The sequence below is a fragment of the Diplotaxodon limnothrissa genome, linkage group LG22 (assembly GCF_057381915.1).
Source record: "Diplotaxodon limnothrissa isolate DT_005_m linkage group LG22, D_limnothrissa_male_GT1.1, whole genome shotgun sequence".
NCBI lineage: Eukaryota > Metazoa > Chordata > Actinopteri > Cichliformes > Cichlidae > Diplotaxodon > Diplotaxodon limnothrissa.
This window is the reverse complement of record NC_140616.1, coordinates 16,922,356-16,942,015: the sequence shown is the minus strand read 5'-3', so window position 1 is coordinate 16,942,015 and position 19,660 is coordinate 16,922,356. Positions and strand designations below refer to the sequence as shown.

Below are 19,660 nucleotides of genomic sequence, written 5' to 3'. Positions count from 1 at the left end.
TTATGAACAACCTAAAGCCATTCGCAGAAATGGCTACTGCTGGGCTTGACGTTCTCCCTGAGCCCAATTGACAGAGCCCTAATTAAATATTTAGCAAGCAACTCGCACAAAACAAAATAAGCCCCCCAGACAGATTCTTAAATCAAAAGCAACAACAGGCACCGAGAATTCTAATTAGGTCAAATGTAGGAGTCGAAGTCAACGGTAATTGAGGCAGACAACCAAATAAAAAAAAGATATCAACAAGATTTGGTTTCAGCGTACGCGGCTCCTGTAGTTGTTGGAAGGTGTACGCAGGGGCTTGCCCGATTTAACAACAGAGCGTGAGTGGGCTTGCTTATCAGGGAGGCAATTGGACAAGTTTAAAGCTTTTTGGGGTCATTACAAAACAGGACAGCGCTGCCAAGGAGACCAATCGACTGGAGACAGAGGGGCAGTAACACGTTTAAAAATGTACTTCCCTTGCCAACTCAAGTGTCACTTTGCTGAGCGGAAAGTTGAAGATTTATATCAGTGAGTAAAACAACACTGCAAACATTTGACACAGGGGATAATTCATCCGATTTTTTACCTCTTTTGACCTGTTTTGACAAGCATTTCTGCCTGGCTGGACTTTTGGTATGGCAGGCTGCTGAATTATTCACATTCATTTTGAAAAGAGCAACAGTGACTCACTAAACACTCACATCTCACAGGGGTTTGTTTAACAAGAAACTTCATAAGCCATCATAAACCCTTTTATTCACTGAAAGAACACCTCCCCACTGGTCTATCACCCTCTCTCTTTTCTCTGAGTAACTCGTAGTTTTCTCGTGACACCCGGCCAAATTCCTTTTTGACTGATGCTTCTGAAAACCCTGCTTCACAAACTCCTAATAGTGGGTGTCAAAAAGGAAAACAAATTATTACGATTAGCGCGGAGGAGCACGGGTTAGAATAAGTGGCAACTTGAATGATATCCTGCTAGCAAAGACAACTGCTGCCGAACAAGCCCGGGCGTCGTGTCATCTGAGAACGATCGGACGGGAAGCGGGGTGGCGAGATCAAATGATAACGGAGGAGACAGAATGAAGTTGAGTGATTGTAGAGCAGGTTAAAAAAAAAGCAGGTTTTCAAACATATGATTTAACTGAGATTTATAAAAGTGCTCTGGGCTGAATGAACACACACACACAGACAGACACACACACACACACACACACACACACACACACACACTTTCTCATTACTGCATAAACAACCGGGCTGTTGGGGTTTGCTCACACACGCAAGGCAGGTCAGCACCTGACTGCGGAGATACAGTCATCAGATGTATCTTTGCGCTCATAAAGTTAACAAAGACCGCCACGATGAGTAAGGCCATCGCACTGCTGGCAACGCTTTATATGTTGGTGCTGGAGAGCCTCTAAGTCTATAGGCCTGGGGTGAATCACTGCCTCACAATGTCTTGGCTGGCACGAAAGGCTTACATTCGTACTCTTTTAATGAATCAACTCCTTTGAAGTCCCCTTCATAAAAGTACTATTTTATAAAACGGGGGTTAAAACATGTTCATTCAATCAAATATTGGAATATATTCTAAATATTCAATTAAATTAAAACATCTTTCAGAGCTTAATATGTTGGCATGAAAAATGGTAATTAGATTTTTGAGGGGGGGGGGTCATATAAACCGATATGAAAATGGGCAAGAGACTCATTAGAACTTCTGGACAGGGGAACTCACACCAGAGCAAACACAGAAATAGCTCATTAACTTTAATTGTGCTCTGAAAATGACTGACGCGTGATGTCCCCACAGAACGCAAACAAATAGGCAGAGGCACATTTCACCAGCCCCACCGCCCCTCCAGCTTTCCATCGCTTTCCCCCTACCTTGCCGCTGCCATACCCCATTCCTCCAAAGAGTTGTTCAACATATGCTGGTTGCACATGAGTGCCCATCTGAGGGGCAGAACGGAGCATCTTGGGGGAAAAAAAAGAAAAAAAGAAAAGAGGGCCGGGGATGGGCAAGCGTGGCAGAAAGAGGGGAGGGTCCTAAACTCAAGCCCCTGGAGCTCCTGAGGACCAGGCCAGTGGGGCATTCCAATGGCTGGTCCTATTGGGAAATAGGTGGGGTCTAATCAGATTTTAGGCATGCTTAACTAAGCCCATCGGATCCGCCGCGTGGTGCTCACCTCGACGTCTCGAGAGGATGGGAGGAAGCGAATGATGGGGCTGAGAAGAGAGCGCAAGCTGCAGTACTAAGTAGAGCTATAACTACATTCATGCCATGGGAAAAATCACACAAAGTAAAAAAAAAAAAAAAGAAAAGATGGAGACAATCAGGGGCAGAATGTGTCCTTACAACAAAGAATACATGAACAAGAGCTGCATGTGCAAAATCAAAGATATGGTATCAGACAGAGAATCCAATAAAGACCTTAAATACAGCTATGAAAAGAAAAACAAATGGGTTAGCAGACGTATGGGAGTAATTTGTCTGGTGACTTCCTAAAATTCCATATTATGCTATTTATTCAAGTAGCCCTCCGTGCCTGTATACAATTAAAGTGTGGGATAAAGTAAAACAAAAAAGATGGGCAGCTTTATTGCAGGAAAACTCCTTGTATTATCCATTCCCAGACTCTTTTTTTGAGAGTAGAAGCACATACCAAAACTTACTGCCTGGCAATGGGATTTGAAATAGCCCCAAATATAGTGCTCTTCCTTCTAAAATTAGACCTCATAGTGCAGCTATGACCACAAACCAGAACAAAAAGCTCGCAACTATGTGCATTTCTGTAACACGGCATCTGCTTTTGTGCTGTTCAAGGCTATAACTGAAGCATCAAAGGTAAAGAATGGACACTATCATGGCTCGAACTGTTGTGGGAAAGCGCGAGAGGGCCGAGTAGACACAATCTCTCAGCCTCGCTTGAAATCCAAACTCGCCTTCTTCCAGCTACCGTGATTTTCTTTTATCACCACCTCCCTGTCTGTGCTGGTATACCTTCATCTGTCGTCCTCTGTCCGGCATCTTATCACCAGAGAGAGAATAGAGGTCCCACACAGTGCTTCAAGCTGCCACGGGCTGCCACTCTGGACGTGCAAGCGGGTGGCAGCACGGGAAATGCAGACAGACAGCAGAGAGACAGCAAACTGAGAGCTGAGGGAAAGGCCATGATGTGCATTAAAACGGGTAGGAACAACAAGTCGTGAGACTGGCAGCCAGACGAGAAAGGGGAAAAAAAGAAAATAGAGAGCGAGAGAGAGGGGGGACAGTCGGAGAAATGGGCAAACAGGGAGCCCTCTCTTCAGCGCCTCCTGGAATTTGGCCAGCAGCCAGTTCCTCCATCAATAGCACTCAGGGAAATGGAGAGAGAGGAAAGGAAAGGGTGGGTGTAAGCGAGATAGCGAGGTAGGGATGTGGCTACAGAGAGATAGCTTTGACGAGTCAGAAGAAGAGGAGACTGAAGGGTGGCAAATGGCGGAAGAACGGGGCAGGGAAGGGGAAAAGGGTGAGAGGGTTAGGGTGACAGGTAGCGTAGATACTTGGGACAGAAGGGGCAGAGTACAGGAAGGACAAAATGGAAACGGGAGGTAGATGGCGAGAAAGACGGAGACAGATGAAAGGAGCTGTGGGAGAAAAAAGGGGGACTGTGGGCGTGGAGATACATAATCGAGGAGATTGAGCAGCAGGCGGGAGAGAGGAGACAGGAGCTCGCGGAGAAGGCAGTAACCAGAGTCCTATTGATGTGTAATGGAAACCCTGCGTTGGAGGAGGGGGGTGGGGGGGACAAACGGAAGGACAAATGGATGGAGGGAGATAGGGAAAAGTAGGAAGGAAAAAAGAGAAAGAATGTGGCTGCGATGCGTGGATTAATGAGCAGAAGCTGGGATGCAGAAGGGCATAATGCTATTTGATAAATAATGCAGGGAAGGAGGCACGAGAGGCAGGAAGTGTGATGGACACAGACGGACGGCTGCCAGCTAGCAAAAGGTAAAGTGGCTGGGGAGATGGCATGATTACTGGTTATGGACAGGGAGAAGGCTGGGGTGGGCGGGAGATAGACCGGCACGTGCGGCTGATTGACAGGCCGCCACAACTCCCTCTAAAATAGATAGCTGCTGCTGCCACACAGTGACGGAGGAGGGAGGAGAGAGGAAAGGGAGAGGGGATGGAGAGATGCCCAAAGTAGGGGCAAAAAGCTGCTTTAGAAGCTTGGTTTGATGACGACCAGATGCCACGCTTTCAATCAGATCTGAAATAACATGAATTCAATCGTCCATTGACAAAAACACTCTGAAAAGCTTGATTTTTTCAGCGTTCTGTCATTGGGATTAAAAAGAAAATGCCAGTCCAAGAAAATGGACTGTTTGTCATTTTCAGTTTAAATAATCACAGTTTTACAAATTTCGCTCTTTAAATTTTTTTGTCAATTAAGTAAATAAGCAAGGAATTTCCTGCCTTGCATCATTTCATCAATGTCCTATCCAAAATGGCTGATACTTCCACACAGACGACGACGCCTGCATGAGGCTGAAAAGTGCGGCACATGTCTGGCCCCAAAATATGCCCAGTCTCTCTAACCCGCAGTCCTCTAAAACAGCAGGGGCTGCCCATTCAGGATGTAGTGCATGCTGAGTGTGATCCTCCAAAATGGCTGACAGTTTCACCACAATGTCTGTGCGAGAGAGGAAACTGTGCCGCTCGCACTGCCTCCAAATCCTCGCTAACCCACGGTGCTCTAAAACAGCAGGTCCCGTCTATTCAGCCCGACTCCCTTTTGTGTCAGTGCGGGCTGCTGTCGTTACCCCCGGTGCGACAGGCTGCCAACGCTTTCTAATGAGTCATTTTTATTCAGGCGATAAGGTCAGCTACCCGCGGCGGCTTAAAAGGCCCTGAGGAGCTCTGGAGTGGCAGCTATGAGATGCCAGACAGACGCACGGAGATGTACTGGCACACAAGGAGGGGAGGGAGGGGGTGGCACTCAGAACCACTATGGACAGAAACACTAAAGGATTTTTATTTTATTTTTTTTTAATCTTTGTGTTTAATAAAGAAAAAATGGCAAAAATAAGAAACGAGGAAAAGGAATAAGCTACATTTCAAAAGAGGTTCCCACCTCCCCGTTTATGCCCGTCTCTCTTTCTGCCGAGCTGGAAGACTGGGCGTGAACTTTCAGAGGCTCTTTTTTCCCTCCTGGTTTCTTTCTTTCCACGTCTGGGTTGTGTTAATGTCAACTGAGAATAGCTTCTGAGGCACGTGTGAAGTTCAAATCACCGCTGTTGGCTGGCTAAGGGCTTTTGTGTGTGTGTGTGAGTGTATGTGTGTGTAGGAACACCAGTGTCAAACAAAGACATGGTGGCAGCTTGGTTCAAAACAAGCTGTTCATCCCCCCTGTGGACTCACTCTTCTCATGTCGTTTCAGCCTCTCTTTTTTTAAAAAAAAAACACACAAATTCCCTCAACTGTTTCTGGAGCAGGCTTCGACCATGGGATTGGATTTATGTCTTTAGTAAGTAATTTCGGGTATTAACTCAAGTTAAGGCTTCTGATAGGCTCGTGTTTTAATGAGCCCTGACCCCAGGATGGGTGTAAATGTGTAAAGCTATTGAGTGGAGGTGGAATTAACAACACCTATACACATGTTTTCTTGTGTGTGGCACTGCTGGAGACCTCATCTGTGTCCCTGTGTTTGATGCACAAACAACTTTTTCAGAAACAAGAGGGAAATGCTTTCAGCTCTGAGGATGTGACACTGTCCCGAAAGACGGCCCAGTGACCAGAAACAAAAAGGATAATGAATGAAAATGAAAAAAAAAAACAAAAAACTAGCAACTGTGACATTTCCCCCCCTCAAAACATGACTGCAGCCATTCTTTGCCTCTGATTCTGTCACAACAGCGTGACAGTTTTCAGCTTCGCACACCTTCTGCACAGTTTCTTTTTACTGTGGCAAGCTGTTAACAGCACACTAATTGGTTTCATTTGTTTTTCTCTCTTTGCAAAGTCATCAGCTACATAAAGAGCACAAACGGGACTTTTCCACTAGAGGAACCATTATCCTTGAGTAGGAACCTTGGAGGAACTTTGTGTGTTTCTACTAAAAACATCCCTGCTCTCGCACTCGTACCTTTTAAAGGTTTGGGGATCTTTGGAGGTGGTGTAGAAGTGTCACCTGTGCCTCACTTTCTATCCTATTACCACTGTTTTTGCATGACTACCACCTAATGGACTGGAGCGGAGCAGTTTCAGCAAACCCAAGTCCTTGAATTTTCAGATGGGTTATTTTGAGGATCTAAGTCATTTCTCTGGACCTTTATTTAGACCCTTGTCCCCGCAGTAGAAACACAGCAAGTCCCTGCAAAAGGTTTTAACCTACAGAGAAAGATAATCAGTTCTCCAAGAGTTCTCAATTCCATTAACAAAACAGCCAGTCCTGTGTGCTTAAGGGTTAATCTGTAGTATACAGCAAACTTGCATATGTATAATCACTTACTGAATGCTGCTGATGTGAACAAATAGGCCAGTTTACCTTATTTCACACTTTAACACTGATTAATTCAGCAAAGTATTACTGCTGTACAGTATACACCTACACATCTACTCAATCTGCTCTTTTGTAGCACCCAACCCAGAGACAGTAACAAAAGAAAATGTTAGTGCAAAGATGAGCTATGCAGTATTGCATTTACCTCCTTAATGCTCTCCTTAGAGCATTAAGGAGGTGGACTTAAACCCACCATTAGAGTTTGTGGTTCCATCCCCATCCAGCTGCCGTTTTTGTGCAGTCCTAAACTCCTTTAGGGAGAGGTAAAGCACCTTTCGCATAACCCGCTCCTCCGACCACGGGATCCCATCACTGTCATCCTGTGAAGATATCAAGAGGGTGAAAATGGATTAGTATAAGCCCTCATTGCAGAGAAAAACCACAAGCAATGTGCATTTCCCCATTTTCTCTAACCATTAACTCTGTTTCTGTTCACATCATGTTTTGGAAAGAAAAAAAAAAAAAACTTGGCAGACAAGAACATGAAAAGCACATAATAAAAGACAGTATTTGTAAGTTGGACAGCTGTTTATGGCGGGCCATTTCCTTTGTTTCTTTTTGCAGGGCAACAGAACTTCCAAAGTAGTGTGGCGTTAGGTCAAGGTCAGGAAATGCTCACAGGGCAGCCAGGCTTAGATTTGTCTCAAAACAAAAGAAAGCTAAAACTAACGTCAACAAAGTCTGTACATTTTCACATTTTTATGAGGAGATAACCACATAATTACTCAGCACATTCAGTGTAGCATAAAAACTCCAAAAATGACCAAGAATTAAGGAATTACTTAAGGGGGGAAAAAAAGTTGTTTTTTTAGCTAAACTATGAACAAGCTATTACAATTAGACAATGAAAACTGAAAACTAATTTTAAATTATTTTATGAATAGTTAACGCAGAAATAAGGAATGCAATTTTTTTTAAACAGATGGTCAAAACAGAACAAAACGGCTAGTTTGATTAAAGTACTTGTAAAAGTTGAAATTTTTAGCTAACACTGTGGATAAACAAACGAATGTATTAGCAAGACACAGTGGATATTTGTAATAATATTAGATAAAATTATGAAACTTTTAAATTATTTAGCTAAAAATATGGCGTTAGCAATGTAACAATGACCTAACAGAGTGGAGAAACAGTTAAAGCTGTTAGCTTACAATACAAACTAAATATAGCTAAATCAAGAAGAACATCAGATAAATAATCCGAGTTTTGGGTGACGGCTGTGCTAATGTGTGAGTTATGATAGATTTAGTAAAGAGAGGAGAAAAAACAAATAAAAAGATCCGAGTACAATGGGGACTCCCTTCCATATTGTTCTTATTGCATCCTTCCCCAACATCTCTCACTACATAGTGACATTAGCATGACACACTATTAGCATAACATAGCATTAGCTTACACACGGGGCAACACATTTGCATAACAATACATTAAGGGGTCGCATTTTCCCCACAACGCCGTGATCGGAGAGCATTAAAGCGATGAATAGGTAGGAAGCAAATGAAAAAGGCATCATGGGACTGCGAGTTTATGCGTTGCTAATCTCTCCCAGTGAGAACGAGACAAAAGTTGTTATTGTCAAAAGAGGTCACCAGGAGTCACATGCACACACACACACACACACACACGCACAACACATCCTTCTCCGAGACATGACCCATTCAACTCGGTCTGGGCAACAAACACAAGATGGTTGAATTTGCAGCACATGGAGGGAAAGTTATTGGAAACACTCATTGCTGGCACTGAGAGTTTTAACGGCTTATTGGAAAAAAATATTCCAGCGCAAAGAGCATTCTTAAAAGGGTCTTTAGTGAGTGTCCAACAGCAATCACCATACTTCTTTCCTCCCTTGCTGCTTACACTCATTGCTCTGACAGCTGTGTTTGATGTCGAACAACGCTAATGACTAAAGGAAATGAGATTAGGACATGCGCAACAACAAAGAGGTATTAATAAATAATGGAAGCTGGAAATAGCTTTTCTCTACTCGAGTCATGGGGCGAGTGGTTTTCAGCTGTTAAGTATCAGAAAAGAAAAGATTTGCTGCTTTTATGTAACCAAAAAAAAACGTAATGTATGCTAATTATCTGAATTAAAAGCACATTTCTAGTCCTGTCGACCCATCTCAGCAAGCACATTTCCTTCTGTCTGAGTCAAATGTAAAGAGGCAGACTTGTGTGGGAGCACACTGTTTGTTCATCCAGTTGACTCAGACCACTGGAGCTGGCCCTGCTAAGTGGCTGGCGGACACTGCATTATTGGGTGCATTATTTTAAAAATAAATATTTAAAATTCCACATCGAGAAAAAAAAAATTTATAATAACACTCATATCAAACTGTTTTACTGCTGCAAGATAACAACGATAGTATTAAAACAAATTCTAAAAGATAAATAAATAAAAAGTCCAAAAAAGGAAAGAAAAAACAGAAGCAGGGGAGTAAAGATGACGAGCTGTGGGAACACAAACTGTACTTCTGTGTGCGTGGAAGATAGAGAGCGATGTAATCTTATCCTACTGGTATGGATTCTCCCACAGGCGAGTGAATAAGCCCGTTGTTTCCGACTCCTGGGGTCGGAAATGTTCTCTACACACAATCAAACATGCAACTGAGATATGATAGGAAGGAGCAGAAAATAGTGTGAAAGTGGTGGGTTGCCTTTACACAACTTTATTTAAAAAGGAAAAAGAAATAAGCCAGCACAGTACAAATTTTGGATTACAGGCCAGATGCCAACTTCAGCGATATGGTGTCTAATTTAAATCTTATTAAAAGGTCGCAGAGATATCTTGAGTGTTTTCTGTTGATACGACTGTAACACTGACAAAACTGAAGATTCTCTTTGTTGTTTCCGTCTCTTCGGTGGATAAAAATAAGCTCCTGCCTTTGTTTTGATTTCTGAGGTCTGCCCGGGGACCCTTCGGGGAAAGGCCTCAAGAGCTGGTGAGGGGAAAGGTGGGCAAATATTAAAACCTGAGTGTCTGCACATGATGGAGCTGGTGGGTGACAGCCATGTCTGCCTTTATACAAGACACACACTCGCACGTGCACACACACACACACACGCTCGCATGTGCACTCGCACGTGCACACACACACACACACACGCTCGCATGTGCACTCGCACGTGCACACACACACACACGCTTGCATGTGCACACACACACACACACACACACACGCTTGCATGTGCACACACACATGCTAGCAGACCTCCCAGTGCACTGATGCTTCGCAGCCTCTGACAGAGGGTGATCGGGTATTTTTTGGGGGCATAACGTGCAGTCACTCATTACACTGTCGCACACGCACACACGCACACACACTAGAGAGACAGATAGTGGGAAGTATTCAATTATGCCATTTTCTCCTGTAGTTAATGTCATCTAATCCATTCACTGTGTGTGCATGCGAGTGTGTCTGTGTGTGCATGTGTGCAAAAGCCTGCCAGGTAAGCACCAATTACCTAGACAGCTCACTAGCACTCTTTCCCTCCATGGTGTGGCAGAAGGCACACACACACACACACACACACACACACACACACACACACACACACACACACTATATCTCAGGGTTACAAATGCTCTCATATACAGATTCTATGGCTCGACACACACACAAAAACACCAGACACAGCTGCATTGGGAGAAAAAAAATGACCTTAAAGTTCATCTGTATTTCTTTTCCTCTCTGTTTCGCTGTGGTTTCCTCACAGTAGTTGGCAGATTGCCACAGATATTTCCTGCACTGTGTACACATGCGAGACTGGGGGAAAAAAAAAATGCAGGGAAGAAATGCTGACCGACTTTTTACCGAGGGGAGAAACGAAAAGAAAAAAAGTGACGGTTAAAGCTGTGCTCCGCTGCAACTGCTCTAACCTAAAACTTCCCAATACTTGCTCATAGCTGCACGAGATCAATTAAACACGTTTCCACAGCCATTTTCTGACCCAAGACAAAAATGGGCCTTCTGATCACAAGAACCTGCCTGCATGTGTGCGTGTTTGACAAAATGTTGGTCAGCATTACAGAAACCCTCCATAACCATATACATCGTGTTACCAGAGGACAAGCTTAGCATGAGACAAGAAGAGAAACATCTACTCAAACAACCAAAACGAGCTGCACCTCACTTTCCCTGACAAACACAGCACACCGTGCGTGTGCACGTATGTGTGCGCCTGCGCTTGTGAGGCATTGCCAGAACTCTTCAGAGACCGCTTTTACACAGAGCTACCTGGCACTGACACACACATCTACCCTACAACTAGCTCCCACCAGGCTAGTGGAATTCCACTAATGAGCGTGGGGACCTTTTCGGTGCACACAGTGCGTATGTATAACCAAGTGATGCCTCAGGATAATTGTGCGCTTACTGTCACCGAGCAACCCCACCCCCAACTCTTTTGTAATACACAGGTAAGCCATCCTACAAAACACACACAGATACACATAAATGCAGGCGGATAGGTTTAAAGCATCCATAGGGATAATGCGCATGAAAAAGTGTGTCATATAAGATCATTACATCTCTTATGTCCTGTGATGTTGCTCTCAATTTAAGTATGAAGTACAGCTCTAAAAGGAAAGAAAAAACAGCTTAACCACTGGGCTTCTTAAAATACTTTTTCTGCTCCATTTCCTGACATTATCCTGGAGCTGGCTTAAACGGCTCAAAGTATAACTGGAGCCCATCTTAAAGGTGGGCAGCAGTAGCCAGGCAAAACTAGAGTTTTGCCAACAACCGAATAATCCCGGTCAACACAGGTGTATAAACAGAACTGCGCAAATGTTTAAAAGCAGTCTTGCACTGTGCCAGGCATAAGCCCTCAAGAGTCTGCGCAGGATTACATCCATCGCTGCATCAGCACCAGCTCATTAGCTGGATAAAAAGTGGCGCCGGTTCCACTTCATAAGTCCAGCCCCCGTTCAAATGCTCCTCTCTGCAAAGCAGGCAAATCCAATAACCCAGAATGGAGACTGAACACATGTTCTAAATGTGGTGTAAGACACCAGGGTAGGGGCAGAGAGTTGGAGAGGAGGATGGGGTTCTGAATCTTCTGGGCATCCACTCAAAAAGTTGAAAGAAGAAAAAAAAATTTTTACTTGAGCATTCAGTGGGAATAAACGGTGACAATACAGATCTCCTCAGAGACCATATTTAACTCCCATATTAAAATATCACACGCAAACAATGGATTCATTTCGCACAACAAAAGCATGTTGAACACCAGCCCAGTCTGATTTCATTACCAGTATAAAAATACCCCAGTGCCAAAAACTCAAAGCTGTACTTTGCCAGTGTTTTGTTAAGTACTTTTTTTAGAAGTGTGTGTGTGTGTGTGTGTGTGTGTGTGTGTGTGTGTGTGTGTGTGTGTGTGTGTGTGTGTGTGAGAGAGAAATTACTTATTACAACATGAAGCAAAATACGCACACACAGAAGCTGCCTTTAACACAGAGACTCACTGTTTATCCCTGGTGCTGCTACAGAAGAGATGATTAAACCCAATACGTGCTTTCTCTTTTTATCATCAAGATGATATACAACTCATGAATAACTAAAAACACAAGAGAGCTACATGTAAGCGACACCACTACTGAATGAACACAACTCGTTAGCATTTCAGTCTACCGCACGTATAAAGCCGCACACTTGCGTGTGCATACATTTCTGTGCAAGTGTGGGTGTGCGTGCGTGCGTACAAGCTAGCGGTTCTATAAATAGCTTTGTGCTGCTGCCGACTGTGCGGATGTCACAGCAGAGGAATGTGGGCCATGCGCAAGCTGCGATCCACTCTACAAAACTGGCCCAAAAAAATCTGTTATTCTAACACATTTCCTGTTGGAGCACGGACGGAGCAATAGCAGGACAGATAGATGGAGGAGAAATGCTATTTTAGCAGAGCCTGGGATTTTGTTTTCTAGTAGTCGGGGACGGTCCCTACACCACTACTACCCATCTCTTTTCCTTTCTGCACATGTTGAGCTTTCTTACCACTAACACATGGTCCCCAGATGACTGCAAGGACTCGACTGCTGAGGGTTCACAAGCAGTGCAGATGACGTTGATAACAATTATTTAATTCCCAAATACATGACTGGGGCCTCTCTCGCATTCATGACCAAGCGTTTCTGGATCTGAAACATTTAACCCATTAAAAAGACAAAAACCAGCGACAGAGTGGCAATGGGAGTACTGATGAGGCTGCAAAAGGTTCAAATTATGTCCGACTGAGCACTGCTGGGACTCCTTGTGAGTGACGGATACATATGCAGTATCTAAGCAGTGCAGTGATTCACTTAAAAAGAAAATAAAGAAAAACTAGAAAACTTATTTTGCCTTTCTGAAGCTTATTTCCAACGTCGAGTGTAAACAGTGGCAGCTGTTCCCTAAAAATCCCACTTGTCCTCATCCTACATCAGCAAGATCAACTAAAACCAGGCCAGCTTCCTTAAGCATGAAGCATGTGTTTGCGTTGAAAATTTACATTCCGATCCTAACTACATCCTGGTCCCCACTTCCCTTACAGCTTCAAGTACACCGGATGCTTAGCTCAGCTTGGACCTCAGAGAATAGCCGAACGGAACAAGGTTTCGGGGGTTGCCTGGGACAAGGGGCCCTATATAATCGCCTCATTATACCACAAGCTCACTGCAATGGAATGTGTGTCTGTGTGCACACACACGCACATCTGTACAGCCAAAGGGGCCTTCCCTCTTCCCTTTAAACTAGTCATGCTGGGATAGCCCTAGCACTTTCAGAGTATTTCCATCTGCAGAAGAAGAGAGAGGAAACAAATGCACAAAGACTACAAGATGCCTCCTGTGATAACGTGAAGACTTTAAAAATCGAGATCTTCCCGTGGGCAGAAATGCTGTTGAACGTCACTTTGTCGACATTCAGCAGATCAACGTTTCTCCACGAGAACAAAATGCCTTCCGTCTGGTCACGACGGCCGCTCGTGCTGAGCCGGGCTCGGTATGAGACGCGCGCCAACCTCCTGCGTCTCCCCGCTGTCAATCATATCAGCTGTCTGCATTTCCACATTCACGCACGCACGCACCGTCTGAATCTGAGCGCACGTAAGTGACAGACTGCCAGAGCTATTCAGCCCTGTCGAGCATTAAATGCTATCAGGCTGGTAAAAGTGGAGCACGGAGAGTGAGACAGAGAGATGGAATGAGGGTGGGAGCTTTTAACACACACACACACACACACACACACACACACACACACACACACCTTAATTTGACTGAAAGAAATAAATGTCACAGAGCTTTGAAGAGCCTGTATGTGTGTCTGTGTGCATCTCCATTAAGCCCGCTAAATAAAAATGTTGCTTCTCATGGATGGAGGGCAATTTACCTCGTTTCTGCATCTACTTCAGTCCACATTAACATGCCAAAAAAAAAGGACTGGTACTCCTACAAGGCATGTGCCAATGACCCTCAAACAACCATGAAAAAGCAGAGAAGAAGAAACAGCACATAATATTACATAAATTCCAGCAGCACCAGCTACATGAGCAGGTGAAGCCTCTTCTGAATTCTGGGCCGTTAGCCTAATTCTTCTATATCCTGGAACACCGACTCAAGCTTCCTAACAGCATGTGGAAGGAGTTGTAGGTTTTCTACTCTGTGCGCGTCATACCACACCACACTGGAGGAGCATTAGCCGAAAAAAGAAAAAACCTGCACTCAAAGCTTTGACTGTCGCCAAGCTGAGACAGGACAGCAGAACTGCTGCTGAGGGAATTTTAAGTGTCTCTCATAAAGTGAAATGTTCAAGGAGTGGCGTGGTATCAACTTTGCAGTGGCTTCACACCTTGTTGCCATGGCTTTTAGGGCTCAGATGAGGAACATTCTTCATACTGTGAAGTTACATTTGGTAGGCTGAGCCACGCTGAGCCACGTCTGGCCTTACAATAGGCCAAAACACATCAAAACGCCTCATGATAGGAATTGTGCATTAAGATATAATATTAAAAGAAAAACAAAAAAAACAAAACACTGTGCGCGTGTGTATGTACACACCAGTGTGCAGACTTTCCCTCTTTGATCTGACAGACTGCACAACAAATGGCTCTCGTTTAATAATAACAGCCTCATTCAACACATTTACTCTCCAACTCTGTCACAATATCAGTTTCACTTTGGCTGCACGCCGCTGACCAGAGGTTTAACTCATTTCTGTACACCACGCGTGCACAAACACACACGCACGCTCTCCAACTGTGGTCACGTGCAGTAAGCTCTGATCAACGGCACTACCCAACACGCTGCCATTCATCACGGCGGCTGCTACGTCGCCCTGCTGTTCCGCCAGGATCCCTGAAGAATCTGCTGCTGATCGCATCCAACAGAGCTCCATTTCAAAACACACAGACATTAGGTACGGCTTCTTATCAATGGCAACAGCTTACTTCATTAACTAAGGAAATGTGCTCTTAGGTTCCGATCAGAATGTTCGGCACTAGTTGCCGAGTGCGTGATTATGAAAGCCATCGCGTGCATTTATCATTGAAAATATGGTAAGAAAGTGTCGTAAGATGTAAGATTGTATGAGGCCGCAAAGCAGATGGATGGGTAAGGTATCAGGCAGTCAGAACAGTTCTTGAAAATTATTGTAAGATTTTACAGACACAGACTTTAAATGAGAACAGAAAAACCTTCCAGGCCAAAGTAATCCTATGAAATGATGAGTGGAATCTTAGTTAACTCTGTTAGATAATTGATGTAAATGCCAGAGGGAAAATGCAAAGTGGGATCATTTCCACAGGTGTGCGTTAGCCTCGTCGCGCAGCTGCTTGCCAGCTACCACGACACTTTGTTTTGTAAGATTGATCATATAGAAGCTTGTGCTAAATTTGGTTTCTCATAATTGGTTTTTCGAATGATTTAATGCTCTCTAGGGTCAAAAACTAACTAGGCATGATGATGATCATGAACAAGTCGCCAAAGATGAGTAACCAAAACAAACTGAAAAAACAGCAGACAGACAGAAACACGACTCCCTCGGTTTATTCGTTTAACTGCAGTGATGCAGCCCATAGCTTTTACTAGCCGCCAGCTTTAATTTGACAGATTCTAGTGCTGTTAAGAGCTCTTATGATACTGCTAGAGACAAATAGTGCTAAATGCTTGCTGCGGTCTGATGTGCATGTCCCGTGCACACAAATTCACATGCCTAATATGCATGAAGAAACTGTAGGCCTACATTAGACTGTATAGACATATCGTGCCAGAGTTGAAGCCCCCCCCTTCCTACAAACAAGGAGGGGACAGGAAGGCAGAAACAGGAAACAGAGTAACCTCATTAGCCTCATGCCTCGTCTGACAGGAACAGCCTGCAGGCTCACAGGCCTCGTACGAATACACAGAAAACCACCAGCCTTTGGTCAGTTTATGCAGCACCCGTCTGCTACTGGGGGAAGACGTCTTTTGTAGGAAACCAAGTTGCTGTGAGGGCAACACCTCAGGGAGACTTTTTGTTTTGTTTTCTCCGTGTTAGCCTTACATAGCCACGCTCTGAGAGAGCACCACAGGATTACATCTGGAATCCAGTTCGGTAAAGCTGTAAACAATCAGACAGGAAGAAGCACACAAGTGCCATCAAGAACGGGGTCTACTTTAAAAACAACAAAAACAACAACTCATACCCCGAGGCACGAACCTCATTTGGTCTTATTCTGCACAGGCACGGTGAGCTGCTTTTACTAGAAAAGACACATTAATCCCTCACCACCACCACCTTTCCACAGCTATGGCACTGAAAGGATATTGAGCGTGTGAAAGAGCGCACGACTTGCCCACATAAAGGAAAAGTTACATGATGTGTGCATTGCCAGAGAGGGGTCAGATCAACCCGGATGAATACTGGAGGTCGGCGGGGGGGGGGGGGGGGGGGGGGGGGGGGGGGGGGAATGACGACTCAGATATCGAAAGTATCGATACCAACGCTGGTATCGGTATTGTGATTGATACTAGTGCGATAGGATCAATACTCTCTTTCCATCCTCCAAGTTCAGTAGGTTGTTCACTGAACTGTGTTTAATAAAATTCTTTTGGAAATTAAAAAATAAATAATGCTGCAAAGATGCACTCGGGGAAATGTCACACCAGTTTTATTTATAGCCTATAGCACAGTAAAACATCAGAAACTCACACAAAGTGCCTTTAAGAGAGGCGTTTTTACATTCCAGGTCTCCAAAATAACAGTTTTGTGGTGTGTGTTTACTTGCCTTAGCTAATTATTGTGAAAATGAAAGATTACAGCGATTTAGTGGCTATTAAAACATTTTCAGAATTCACAAATTAACAAGTCTATACATCATACTGCATAAGCGGCCTTTATAGGTTAAAAGCATCAATATTGGTATCAGCAATACTGGTACTGTATTTACTTGGTATGAGACCGATACCAAAAAAGAAGTAGAAGAAGAAAAAGAACCTCTTGCTGATCACAGAGACAACTACATTTAAAAAAAGTTTTTATTATCTGAATTCTGCTTGCATCTCTTCAAATTCAACAAATGTGGATGACCTCTGACCCTGCTTTGCTCATCTTTAAGGCCCCTTCTTGCATCTCTTCCAACCAAAATAACCAGCGTCTAATATGCTCAAAAGGTAGCGCCTTTTGTTGTGAAGTGAGTCGATTCAGGCTTTAAAAAGCTTGTGTTTGTGTGTGCTGATGCACTACAGTGGTAGCCTTGGCCCAGGCTGGTCAATGAAGTCGGATGCGGTCATTGTAGCTACAAAAGTGACTTAAAATATCCCTTTTCACACCTTCAATGCTCATGTGCTTTCACACTCGCCACTCTACACAAACCATTTTTAGGTATTGTGACAATTTGTTCTGAAATTTAAAAAAGAAAAAAGGAAAAAAAGCAGTCCTGTGGGTTAAAATAAAATGGGTTTAGAAACTTGCCTACTTTTCAGAGATCTTTTTGAGAGATAGTATTTTGCATCCGCTGAAGATTAAGTGAGCCTCGTCAGTGAAATCAAAGGCCATTGGTCGACACTCAGAAATCACCTAATGCGTTTGAAATTGCTGTATTCGAAAACAAAACTGTTCCACAAACAAAATTACTGTTATTACTTTTAGACAGTGGAAACCGTCCAGCGATGATGTAACACCGTGATTTTTGGCTCGCCCTCTGCGCTACATCCTTTTTGACTCGAGCAGTTTTTCACACTGCAGCGCATGTGTGAAAAACGGCTCGCAAGAATGAAAACGTTCGACGCAGTCACATGGATCTTAAACCTGACAACTCCCTGGTACGAAGCCTGCGTGAGGCCTGACTGTCCTGTGCTCTGCACAGCAAGCAACAGTCTGTATTAATAGTCTGTGAGAGGTCATATTGTGTCCTGCTTTCTTGCGCTAGTCAGGAAGCTTCTCAGTTCCCTCAAGTTCATGTGCGAGAACGGTTTCAGTCAGCACAGGCATCACATACTGTGCCAAACTGTGAGTGTGTGTACAGTGGTCCCTCTACAACCTTAGCGATGTTTACCTTGAAACCCTTGCTCAGCATCCTTATGCAAACCTCTATAGTCATACAAGGATAAGTCGAGTTTTTTGCAGCAGTTTTGATGACACAAACTAACAAGAAGAGGGGGGAAAAAAAACAAAAAACAAAAGCAACTTGCCAGACTCAGAGATGCGTTGCTAGGAAAGGTGTAGGAGACAAGTGAGCAAGCAAAGGAGTGATGGAAGGCCTGCTTTTCTTTGCTAGTCTGTCATGCACCCCCCCCCCTCCGTTACTGCATGCCGCAATGCTAGGTAATACACTGCCCAGTGTCATTTATTAGGATGGATGGCAGTCCTGAAATGGCCTGGATCTGTGCGAGAGGAGAGGCTCTTGTGTGGCCACTCTGGGCCTGGTGCCGGGTGGCATTGGTTGGCATCACCCCCTCTGCAGCTGGTAGCAATATTAACCCGCCTGTTGGCAGACGGCTGGTGGGGCCGCGCGGGCAAAGGAGCAAGCCAGACAGGAGGTGGGGTGAGTGTGTGTCCTGAGTTGCCCTCTGTTGGCCCTGATGCGTTTGCACACTTGTGGGTAAGTCACTTGAGGGTTAGTCTGACTTTGTGTATCCAACTTCACAGACATGCTCTGGGTGTGGTGTGTGGCTACGGGAGCCTGCATGTAGCTGCTTGTAGTGGTAGGTGGCGTGAGGATCCAGACCATAAACAAACCAAGCTGAGATGGGATGAGAACATGACAAAATATTGGCTAAAGATCCAAAGTCCCATTTAAAAAAAACAAAACAAAAAACACTGCAGGCCTACATGGAACATACTAAGTCATAAAAAGCTCGGGCGAGCTTCTCTCAGAGGTTTTCTTCTTTTGGGTTTGACGTCTGATGGGGGTCTTGTTTACTCTCTCACAGGGACTTGCAAATTCCTAAGATTGGCAGATACAACTTCCCACTGGTGTACTCAACAATACCACTACCATTAACAAGATTCCTTTAAAGTATAAAAACAAAACAACAACACATAAATAAAAACAGTCTTTTTTTAAACAACAAACAACAACGAAGACTGTAGCAATTTAGCAATTCACCTCTACGCAAAGTAAGCTTGTTTTGGGAAAAACAACCTGACACCGATCGTTTTTTAGCCTGATATCACATGCCGCTGAACGTAAAGCTGAGAAGAAAGAAAGTCTCTATGCTAGGACTGCTTTTCAAAGTAAAGAGACCCATTTTCCACTAGCGTGAGTGGGGCTGATGACAGCAACAACAGAATAGCTTGTACAGACCATGTAAGGTCAAGTCTCTCTCTGGCTGACAATCTCGCTAACAAGCCCATTGCAACACAGCTCTTTTGACACTGTACACACACACAGATCATCTCTGAAGGACTTAAAGGCTCACATTATAAAAGAGCTTGTCTCGATCATTACAGACAAACTGTGTCCTGCTATGTGTGTACACACACACACACACACACACACACACACAGTCAAGGCCACAAGGTGCGCATCCATCCCTTTATCCTATCAGCTACAGCGCTGTGAAAAACTCTTAAACCACCCCTCATTTATTTATATTTTGCTCCAGGACTTTCTTACTGTACTTTATTTTTTTAAAGGTGGTCTTGAGCAATAGTTCTGCAGGCT

The 19,660-nt window shown here is 44.1% G+C and overlaps 1 protein-coding gene across 2 annotated transcripts in view; it reads right to left on the bottom strand.

Annotated features, from left to right (window-relative positions):
- The window catches only part of jarid2b (jumonji and AT-rich interaction domain containing 2b), a 105,139-nt gene that overhangs the window by 49,841 nt on the left and 35,638 nt on the right, over nt 1-19,660 (bottom strand). For both annotated transcript variants that reach the window (XM_085346878.1, XM_085346879.1), the window contains exon 2: nt 6,730-6,856. In XM_085346878.1, the coding sequence (XP_085203004.1) occupies nt 6,730-6,856 (127 nt within the window). The remainder of the gene's footprint in view (nt 1-6,729; nt 6,857-19,660) is intronic.